Source organism: Lolium perenne, chromosome 2, assembly GCF_019359855.2.
Source record: "Lolium perenne isolate Kyuss_39 chromosome 2, Kyuss_2.0, whole genome shotgun sequence".
Classification (NCBI taxonomy): Eukaryota; Viridiplantae; Streptophyta; class Magnoliopsida; order Poales; family Poaceae; genus Lolium; species Lolium perenne.
The window spans coordinates 264,781,226-264,792,117 of NC_067245.2; the positions used below are offsets into that span (position 1 = coordinate 264,781,226).

The following is a 10,892-nucleotide window of genomic DNA, read 5'->3' on the forward strand; positions in this document are numbered from 1 at the left end:
CCAAATATAGAGGAGGAAGCCACGACCATCGAAAGCAAAGTTGCAGCCCGCGCTCTTCTTCCCGCGCGCATCTGGAGAGCAGAAAAGGAGGCGGGAGCGTCTCCCGCGAAATCGCCGTCGCCGTCGCTCCACTCGCCGGCCAGGTACGACTTTTTTTCCCGGGGAATTAGCGGATTGAGCGGCGGCGCTGGGCGGGGGCTCTGGGCGGCGCTGGGCTGCGCTGGGCGGCGGTTGAATTCGAGGAAGAGCCGCGACCGAAATCGAGGGAGGGCGGGCGGTGCCGGGCGGGTGCTGGGCGGGCTGGCGGCGCTGGGCGGGGCCGGCGGCGCTGGGCGGGGCTGGTGGCGCGGCGGACCGGGCCAATTTCTCCATTCGCGCGGACGCGGACGGGGACGGGGCATGTCTGTGCTAGTTTTTTCTGTACTGTTGTCTAGTTTCTGTAGTTTGAGCTAGTTTCTGTACCAATTTTTTTAGATAAACACAGATGATTGAATTGCCTATACTGGAATATGATTGAATTGCTGTTGTTTGTAGACTAAACTGTTGAATGAATTTTGATATGTTTTGCTAGATAAATGGATAACTCACAGATGGATGACATTGGGTTTTTAGACATGTTGAATGGGGGATCAGGTGAAGTGAATTGGAGTGGCACACAATATTCTAGCCCAATCAGTGAACAAGAGAAGATGTCAACTCCGGATGTTTCCGTTGTTTCTGCATCTGCATTTGCAAAATCAAAACAAAAGAAGGCAAAAGCACCGTCGACGAAAGGGAAAAATTGGTCTAGCGATGAAGACAAGGTGTTGATAGCGGCATGGGGAAACACTAGTTTGGATGCGGTGACCGGGACAGATCAAAACTCAAGTTGTTATTGGAATAGGATTTTGATAGCGCCCATGCTTGGAACCGCCATGGCGTCGAGCGTTCCTCTTCTCTTCCTCCTCACGCTCTCCAAATGCTGCAAGAATGAGTTCGTCGTCATCAGATGAAGACGACGACGAATTCATGAGCATATCCAACGAGGAAAATTCTCCATTCATCATTTTTCTGTGTTGGACAGAGGAATTCAAAAGAGAGATGAGAGAAGGAAAAGCGAGGAGTGTTGGATGAGAGGTGGGAGGGGTGGTATATATGGACGTGGAAATATAGCCGTTGGAAATATAGCCGTTTGAAATATTACTAAACTATATGAGAGAGAATTTAGATGTCCTAGATATAGAGGAACCACTGAAAAACTGAGATCATCTAAAACGGAATCTTTATAGATGGCCATCTATATGGAGATATAGAGGACCTCATTTAGAGGAACCACTAGAGATGCTCTTATGTCTTGGTCCATTATTCTATCCCTGTGTCCCAGTGGGCAGCTTGGTAATGTCTGACTTTTGATGGTAAGCATTACAATGGCGTTTCTCATAAAAAGATCCATCCCAATGTCCGACACTGATTTTTGAGAAAATTTCTTCTATGCCACCAAATAACACTATGATCCATGATTTGCCACCAACCATTTCCTTTCGTTTTTTTTGCTACAAAAACAACTCCCTGCTCATTATATGCCATCAAGTTCCAAATGTTATCCTTGTATACCATTAGCGTGACCATTTCCCGGCATGATGTTTATTTGTTCATGCAAAAATGTATTCTCACTCGTACTCACTTCCTGGAAATTGTTTAAAATAATGAACATGATTGATTTGTCGTGTACTTAGGATTAATAAAAAAGCCTAGTACTCCCTCCGTCCCATGAAACATGTCGGAGATTTGTCAAAATTCGGATGTATCGATACACTAAATAGTTTCTAGATACATCCAAATTTATACAAATCTCCGAGATGTTTCGTGAGACGGAGGGAGTAATAAGGATGCAAGCACCAATACGTTTCCATTATGTTGACCCTGTCATTGTAGTAACAACATTTCATGCAAAACTGTATTCTAACTCTTACTCACTTGTTGGAAATAGTTTAAAATAATGAACATGATTGATTCATCGTGTCCTTAGGATTAATAAAAATAATCTATTAATAAGGATGCAAGCACTAACACTTATCCATTCTGCTCAACTTGTCATTATAGTATCAGAATGATGCAATCCACGTGTTAAACTATTTTATCATACATCACAGTCAACATTCATATCTATTGACTCCGGCACTCTGCAATTAAAATGTCTCTGTTTTGCCCAGGCTGCCCCTAGCATTGCTTCTAACCTATAGTCTTGACAACTGCGTAATTTTTTTTTTTTTATATTCAGCTTTACCTCAAGCTTTGAAACCTTTTCATATAGTATTTTGAAACTATTGATGCTAACTACTTCCATCTAAAAATAAGTGTCAACCTTTTGTAGATATGGATGTATCTACACCTAAAATGCGTGTAGATACACCTGTATCTAGATAAAACTGGGACACTTATTGTAAGACGGAGGTAGTATTTATAAAGAAACCTGTCCGTACAAAACCTGTTTTAAGGTTGTGGAAACTGGAATGTAACAGTTTACATATAAGCTGTGGTTTTGCTGATGACCAGGCTAATATATCTGCTGTTTGTGTCCAGTATATATTTCTCTGTAACAGTTATAGTCCTTGTCCTTTCCCTTCAAAAAAGACCTTGCCCATCTTTCTTACAGAATGAAGGATGACTCTGCTTTTAGTGCTAAAAACCAGTTTAGCCTGATATCCTATTTCTCTCTGGCCCCTCGGCCTTTGTACATGCTTTCACGGTTTCACCATATTTTCCCTTCAACAAAATTTCACAATCAGGGCGTCCCCTATAGTTTTCCCAGTCAAAAAAGTATATAGTTCCTTAGTTCTGGTTGTCTTGGCCCATTATTCTATCCCTGTGTCCCAGTGGGCTGCCTGGTAGTGTCTGACTTTTGATGGTAAGCATTAAAATGGTGTTTCTCATAAAAAGGTCCATCCCAATATCCGACACTGATTTTTGAGAAAATTCCTTCTATGCCACCAAATAACACTATGATCCCTGATTTGCCACCGAACATTTCCTTTCGTTTTTTTGCTAAAAAAACAACTTGTTCATTCTATGCCATCAAGTTCCAAATGTTGTCCTTGTATACCATTAGCGTGACCATTTCCCGGTGTGATGTTTATTTGTTCATGCACTACATAACGACAAAATGGTCACAGCGGTGTCGGTGTCATAGAAGGAAAGAAAATTCAAAACCTCTTGGCATGGAAAATATGAGTTGTTTGTTAGAAAATCAGGAAATAGAGTTACTTGGTGGTAGAATGATTTTTCTGGCATTTACCTGTTTCTATCTGAGCTCAGAATGGTGTATCATTGGTGCAAAAAGTAGATGTTTACTATTTAAATATCCATCTTATTGTTTTTTATCTTTACTGAAATAACAGATATTGTATCCATTCTGCTTGGAATTCTTTCTAACAGCTCAACTTCCTTTGATCTAGGTACTTATAATTTTTAGTCGCCGTCCCAGGTGGAGAGTGATGGTTCGAACTGTGAAACCAAGTGGACGGGGAAAAGGGCTACAATTTGTCACCGCCGCATCAAGGCCGAATTATGCTAGCCATGAGGAGCTGGGAGACTGAGATGGTTGAGCCCTGGGTTACACCATTTTTATTGCAGGGAGCATATATCTGTTCTCCACCATGGCGTGGGCAGAGTGAACTCCACTCACATCTAAAAGAACGGTGCCTTTTTTAGTGTTGAAGTACTGCATGTGTGGGAACTGTTCCGCTGCTACATTGTTCATTTCTGTTCTTGGATGAGGATATTTTGAAGGGAGAACAGGAAAGCTCTATCTCCTGTGCTGGTTGTTGCAGAATCTATTCCCTATTATGTTGCATATTTAATTTCCTTTTGTGAGACTGAATATGTTAATGATGTTTTTTATCTGCCGTGGACTCTTTGGTGTTGTCTGCCGAGCACTTGAGTTCCTGTGCAAGTATACTTGCCAATCTAAGAGTCATTTTGAGCTTGTTATGGTTTTCCAGATATCTTATTTAAGCTTACATGTGTCATGTCCGCTCTTTTTGTCCGGTGGTTGAGGCAAGTGGTAAAGATGCGTTTAACATTTCCCCTGTTGCTGTAATCACTTTGGCTAGTTTATTTGTTAGCACTTGGCGCTGCAATGTCATAAGGTTTGCACCGCCCCCCCCCCCCCCCCCCCCCCCAGTGGGCAGGGCGGGATCTTGGACAACCCCGTGGAACTGATCAGCGAGTACCTGTTGCTTTGCTTAGATGTGGTCTAAGCGTGTGTTGCTCGAACGAAGCTTAAATTTGTAGAATAAGCAGAGGCACACCGGCTACATAAGCAGATAGCCGCGTTGGTGACTGCCAACAAACCAGCCCTTGGATTCCACTCCCGAAATGACAAGGATTCTCCGATCAAAACACGCCAAAACTCGTTGGAGAACAATTCATGGTCGCTCCAATTTCCTAACCCAACAAGTGCCACCAAAGCCTTCAAAAGTTGCGATTAAACTACTATTGAAGATCGATTCTTCGGTTCTTCCTATCACGAACTTGAGCTTGTTACAATTATCATACTACATAGATTAGATCAGACAAAGATCGAATAATCCCAAAGCTCCGGGGATCGAAAGGCACACAGCTCGTCACTTTTCTGAAAGCTCCGTGAGCGATACCAACGAGCCACGGCCGGCACATATGTGATTCCATAATAACGAGCCGGCGACCAAGGGACACCAACGCCGAGACATGGCGGTCTGCACGATGGCCACCATGCACGCCGCCGTGCACCACCACCACCACCCCCTCCTCAACGTCCCGCCACCGCCACGCCACCGTGTCCGGGTCGTCGTCCGTCGGACGGCCGGCACCACGGCTGCGGCGGTGACGTCGGAGCCGGACACGTTCTCCAATGCCTTCTGGGACTACAACCTCCTCTTCCGGTCGCAGCGCGCCGAGACGTCCGACCCCGTGCAGCTCCGCGTCGTCGAGGGCGCGATCCCGGCGGACTTCCCGGCCGGCACCTACTACCTCGCCGGGCCCGGCATGTTCTCCGACGACCACGGCTCCATCGTCCACCCCCTCGACGGCCACGGCTACCTCCGCTCCTTCCGCTTCCACCCCGACCACGGCGTCCACTACTCCGCACGGTACGCACTGATCACCGGCTGCATATCGCCGTACTAGCTAGGTTCTTCGGTGAGTAGAGTGCGCTTATATGATGCAGGTACGTGGAGACGGCGGCGAAGAGCGAGGAGAAAGGGGACGGGGCGTCGTGGAGGTTCACGCACCGGGGCCCCTTCTCGGTGCTGCAGGGCGGCCACAGGGTGGGCAACGTGAAGGTGATGAAGAACGTGGCCAACACCAGCGTGCTCTGGTGGGGCGGCCGGCTGCTCTGCCTCTGGGAGGGCGGCATGCCTTACGAGCTCGACCCCAACACGCTGGAGACCATCGGTCCCTTCGACCTGCTCGGGCTCGCGGACGAGGCAGCGGCGGCACAGGGTCGGGTGGCCGGACGGCAGCGGCAGCGGCGGCCGTGGCTGGTGGAAGCCGGGCTGGACGTGGCCACCCGCTTGCTGCGCCCGATTCTCAGTGGTGCGTAATCTACAGTTGCCTAGCTAGTCTTGGGTGGCGCACCGAGCGTTCGACATGATTTGAGGCGAAGTGATTTGACACTCGTGCGCTCCCGTTGCGTGCAGGCGTGTTCAGCATGCCGCCCAAGAGGCTGCTGGCGCACTACAAGGTCGACCCGAAGCGCAACCGGCTGCTCATGGTGGCCTGCAACGCCGAGGACATGCTCCTCCCGCGAGCCAACTTCACTTTCTACGGTCTGCCGCCCACTGCCCCGCATCTTGCTTCTCCTTCTTCCAATCACTGTCGCCCACTCACCCATTTCGTCTACATCACGATCGATCGACGCAGAGTTCGACGCCGGCTTCGGGCTGGTGCAGAAGCGGGAGTTCGTCCTGCCGGCGCACCTCATGATCCACGACTGGGCATTCACCGACTCCCACTACGTCGTCCTCGGCAACAGGATCAAGCTCGACATCCCCGGCTCGGCGCTGGCCATGACGGGCACCTACCCGATGATAGGGGCGCTGCAGCTGGACCCGAGCAAGGAGACGACGCCGGTCTACCTGCTGCCGCGCTCCACGGAGGCCGTGGCCAGCGGCCGCGACTGGACCGTGCCCGTCGAGGCGCCGGCGCAGATGTGGTCGATGCACGTCGGCAACGCCTTCGAGGAGGACCTCGGCCGCGGCGGCCTCGACATACGGCTGCACATGTCGGCATGCTCCTACGAGTGGTTCCATTTCCACAGAATGTTTGGTATGCCACGAAACGTTCACGCTTCAGTTGATTTTCAAGCTGCTGCTGCGAGTACGATTATCCAATGACATATCTGTGCTGCAACGAAATCGTTGCAGGTTACAGTTGGAAGAACAAGAAGCTCGACCCTACGTTCATGAACGCAGCCAAGGGGAAGGAGCTGCTGCCTCGCCTCGTGCAGGTGAACATATGCTTGGCTTAGTAAAACATAATTCAAACTTTGGTCCAAATTCAGCAAGTTTCAGTTAAACTTAGCACATTTTGAACTAGTTGTTCTGCCCTTTCCCAAAGTTTTGACTACTAAAATCCCTGAACAATTTCGGTCAATTTATCTTTCAATGCAGGTGGCAATTGAGCTCGATAAGAGAGGAGCCTGCCGGCGATGTTCTGTTAAGAGAATGTCCTATCAGTGGAACAAGCCAGCAGACTTCCCGGCGATAAACCCAAGCTACGCCAACAAGAGGAGCAGGTTCATCTACGCAGGCGGGGCATCCGGTTCGCGCAAATTCCTCCCATATTTTCCGTTTGACAGCGTGGTGAAGGTCGATGTCTCCGATGGGACATCGAGGCGGTGGTCTTGCGAGGGGCGCAAGTTTGTTGGGGAGCCGGTCTTCATCCCAACCGGTGGTGGGGAGGATCATGGCTATGTTATTATTGTAGAGGTAAGAGCAACGTGCATGCAAGTACCAACATTCAGCACATATGTTTGCTCAGCTTATGAAAAAATTACGAGAAGAAATCCTAGGAGTCTGAATTTAGTAAGTTACAAGTGGTTCAACATAGGTGATATCTTAAGGAGTCATGAATTATCTCAGAAGTCAGAACAGATAAAAAAAACATTTGCATCATTTGATGCCTCTTGCCTCCTTTTGCAGTATGCGGTATCTGAAGATAGATGCAACCTGGTGGTGCTGGATGCAAGAAAAATAGGCAAAAAAAGTGCACTTGTGGCAAAACTTCAGGTTCCAAAGCACCTCACCTTCCCAATGGGATTCCATGGGTTCTGGGCTGATGAATGAAGGACAAGATCGGAAGCATCCACTCTGGTGAGCAATTGGTTGAGGTTCCAAAGCACCTCAGCTTCCCAGTGGGGTTCCGTGATTCTGTCTAGGCTGATGAATGACACGCAATTCAGAAGCATCCGCCCTAATAGCAAGTGTTAGGCACCCAAACAATTACTGGGCAAAATCTGATAGATTTTTCATATCAGTGTAAAATGTACAGCTTGATCCATTCTTATACATCAAGCATTCGTAGGATCTTGTCAGGTGCTGCATCATTGATCCCTTCTGAATTTCATATCAGTGTAAAATGTACAGCTTGATCCATTCTTATACATCAAGCATTCCTAGGAGCTTGTCAGATGTTGCATCATTGATCCCTCGGATTGCTTTCATAACATAACGCAGTTGATATTAACCATGTATGCTCAACCAGTGAAAACATAAACCACAGAGTAAACATGTGGAATTTCCACTAAGAATCATAACACCATAGCAACTTTTAATGTTCTAGACCCGGACAGTTTGAATAACACCATTCTTGATCACAATCGTAGCTAACCCACACGAAAACACTAGTACTACTATTAACTGATCCTGTACACTACTAAATAACCACCAAGTGTGAAGTCGACGAATTGTTGTGCTCACTTTATGCGAGCTATGGTTACCACAATGAAGACGAAGACCGAGAGCATGAAGGACATTCTCACTAAGTCATCGGACAAATCATAGTCTTTGCTCCCAGCTTGGAAGAGCGTGTGCACAAGCTGAAGTATCTTCTCAAGGAACTCTTTGATCTTCGCCTGGGTATTCTCCAGGACCCACTTCATCATTCCAGGAGGAGTAGTAGAGCACCCCTTGTTATCAGTTTCTTTAGCTGAAATGCAGGTTAAGTTGCATTAGGTGCAGATCCACCCAACATAATAATAAATATAAGAACATGACAAACAGAAGAGGTCACAAAGTTTTAAAAATTTCACGGCAACAACCATAAGGCTTATCCTAGCATATTGTTCATCCATGCCAAATGAATACAGAGATGCATATTCCGTTTCAAAAAAAAAAAAAATACAGAGATGCATACCATCCTGGAAGGACTTCTTAAATTCTTGCACTACATCGTTGTTCATGACAGCATCCCACACAGCCTTATCAGTTGACAAGGCCATTACCATTTTCTGCACGGAGGGGGAAGAAAGTCACAACAAAGAAGAGCTGGTGATTTTTTTTTCTAAATAGATCGTTGTAATAAGAAATCTGAAACTTTTATGCATAAATACCACTGAATGAATCAAGCAATATTCACCTGAACAGAAGAATCTTCTTGTAAGAGCTGGAAGGCATCTAGTACATTTTGATGATCCCTTGTCACAAGAGCAGTAGAGTTAAGGGCAAGTGCAGCAGGTTCCATGCAATCCTCTAATCCAATGTTGGAGGGAGAGTTGACTATCTGCTTTTCGGATATATCAGAATCCGCAGAGAAATAATTGACAAACATCCCAGATGAAGGGAGTCCTGCGATGGGCAGTGCAATCGCTTGTAGCTCAACTGCATCAGAATCCGCAGCAGAAGGATTCTCAAATACCCTGCAGACAATAGAAAAGTTGGTTTGATTTGTTCATATAGTAACATCTGAACCTAGATTGCATCAACTGAACTGCTCCACAAGTTGAACTCCTACAGAGGGTATAAGGGCTTTAATAACTAAGCAGTGACGGAGTGCACCTACTGCAATTGGTGCGAAACAGCGATAGTGGGTAAATCTGCAATTGACAAAAAATAAAAACTGCATCTTGTAGCATGGTTTCAATTCAATTGGGCGCACAGCCATGAACAATTTCAAGAATACAAGCAAGAGTAATCTACAAGGAACGCAGCAGAGATTGGGGCTCTGCTCATGAGATCAGCGTGACAGACCACGGAAACCTGTCCCTCTAAACTAATCACAAGATTAAAATAATGAGCAAGTAATTACAGAAGAGGGGTTCCGATCTTAACAATCCATTAACCCTATTTCACAAAAAAAAAAAAAATCCATTAACCCTATGATCATGATCAGCAAAAAGCTACTTTATCGGAAGATCAGAGCTATAATTATCAGTAAGCAGTTACGATCTTAATAACCCAATTATATAGCGACGATCGTCATCATCAGCAACCAAGGAAACAAACCGCAAATCACAGTCGAACCAATCTAACAAGTAGATGTGTTTTGAGTTTTTTTTTACGAAAAGAGGTTGATAGATGGAGCGGAATCTTACTGCTGGATGCTTGCGACGGCGGCGTGGACCTCGTCATCCGTTGGCGGGGCGTCGAACACCACCCCGTACGTGTCCGCCGCCCTCTCGCTCGCATCCCCAGCCTTATCGCCGACGACGACGACCTCCTTGAGCTCCTCATCGCCGCCCTCAAGCCGCAGCTTGCGGGAGTCCCAGCCGGCGGCGGAGGCGATGGAGATGGTCAGCGGCGGCGGCGACGTGGCGCGCAGGGTCATGCCTCCCGTGCGCGCGCCGGAGCGGCCGGTGGAGGAGGTGGCGAGGCGGACGTGGTGCTTGCTGGGCAGGTTGCTGCTCATGGCGGCGCCGAGGAACCTGACGGACGAGTCGGCGCCCCTCCAGCTGTTCTCCCGCCGCCTGTACACGACGTGGACCACCATGGTGTCCCTGCCGCCGCCGCCGGTCGCCTGAGGTTTGGGGTTGCTTGGGAGGAGGGGCGATCGAGGTGGTTAGCGGGCGGTATTTGAAGCAACCGGTTTGTTTGTTTAGGTATTTACGCGGTGCACTTAATTTATCTGCCCTGGTTTCCTTTTGGGACGGGATTCTTTGCCTGCGAGATTTAAAACTTGCTGTTAGGGTGTCTTTTCAACTTTAATTACCCCCGATGCGTTTCTCAATTTTTTTTTTAATTACCCCCGATGTGTGTCTGACGCTGTCAAATGTTGCGCAGAACATGTTTTGTAGGCTGACACGTGGGCCTGGAAGGTATGTGGACCCACATGTTAGTGTCTGAGGATTTTTTTGAGCTCGGTGTGATTTCGTTTGTGATTGCAACTGCTGCGTGCCGGCCAAGGCTTTTGTCCTGCATAAATTATTAATGTGCTCATGCTTTACTCTTATTGGTGTATTTGGTCTTTTTACCATACATGGTTGTACGTATGATCGTGCTAAATGTAGACTTTTTTTTTTCCAAAACACAATACAATTTCACAATCACGAGATATATATTTTTTCGATAAAGAACATATACTAATATCGTGTAGATTTCAATTATACCTAGCCTCTGCAGCAACGTCATGCCCTAATAGCATAAATGATGCACACACAAAAAAAGCAGAATTACAAAAAAGAAAAACCCCGCTATAGTGATCCATTTCTTGAAACAACAACACTGACACCACCAAAATAACACCAGAAGATCAGCTTCTCCACCAAGAAGGAAACATTGCACAAACTATATCGTTGCCCGATCATAGATCTTAAGTTTTCACCCTGATGAAGGTCCTCGCTCTCAAAACAATGCTTTCAACAAGAACATTGTCAGACACAACCAATTAAGATTAGACCTTGGATTTTCACCCATGAAACACGACCGGGAGACACCTCC

At 47.0% G+C, this 10,892-nt stretch overlaps 2 protein-coding genes across 2 annotated transcripts; one reads left to right on the plus strand and one right to left on the minus strand.

The window, feature by feature from the left end:
- Positions 1–4,707: 4,707 nt before the first annotated feature.
- LOC127335841 (carotenoid cleavage dioxygenase 7, chloroplastic) lies at positions 4,708–7,669 on the plus strand. The gene is made up of 7 exons (XM_051362577.2): positions 4,708–5,108; positions 5,186–5,553; positions 5,658–5,786; positions 5,881–6,285; positions 6,384–6,466; positions 6,630–6,947; positions 7,161–7,669. Exons 1-7 carry the CDS (start codon positions 4,708–4,710, stop codon positions 7,302–7,304), a joined length of 1,848 nt encoding a protein of 615 aa, XP_051218537.1. The 3' UTR covers positions 7,305–7,669.
- Positions 7,670–7,725: 56 nt separating this feature from the next.
- Positions 7,726–10,064, minus strand: LOC127335842 (uncharacterized). The gene is made up of 4 exons (XM_051362578.2): positions 9,551–10,064; positions 8,596–8,875; positions 8,374–8,467; positions 7,726–8,166 (listed from the first exon to the last, which is right to left on the minus strand). The coding sequence occupies exons 1-4, from the start codon at positions 9,943–9,945 to the stop codon at positions 7,934–7,936; spliced, it is 1,002 nt and encodes a 333-aa protein (XP_051218538.1). The 5' UTR covers positions 9,946–10,064; the 3' UTR covers positions 7,726–7,933.
- Positions 10,065–10,892: the final 828 nt, after the last annotated feature.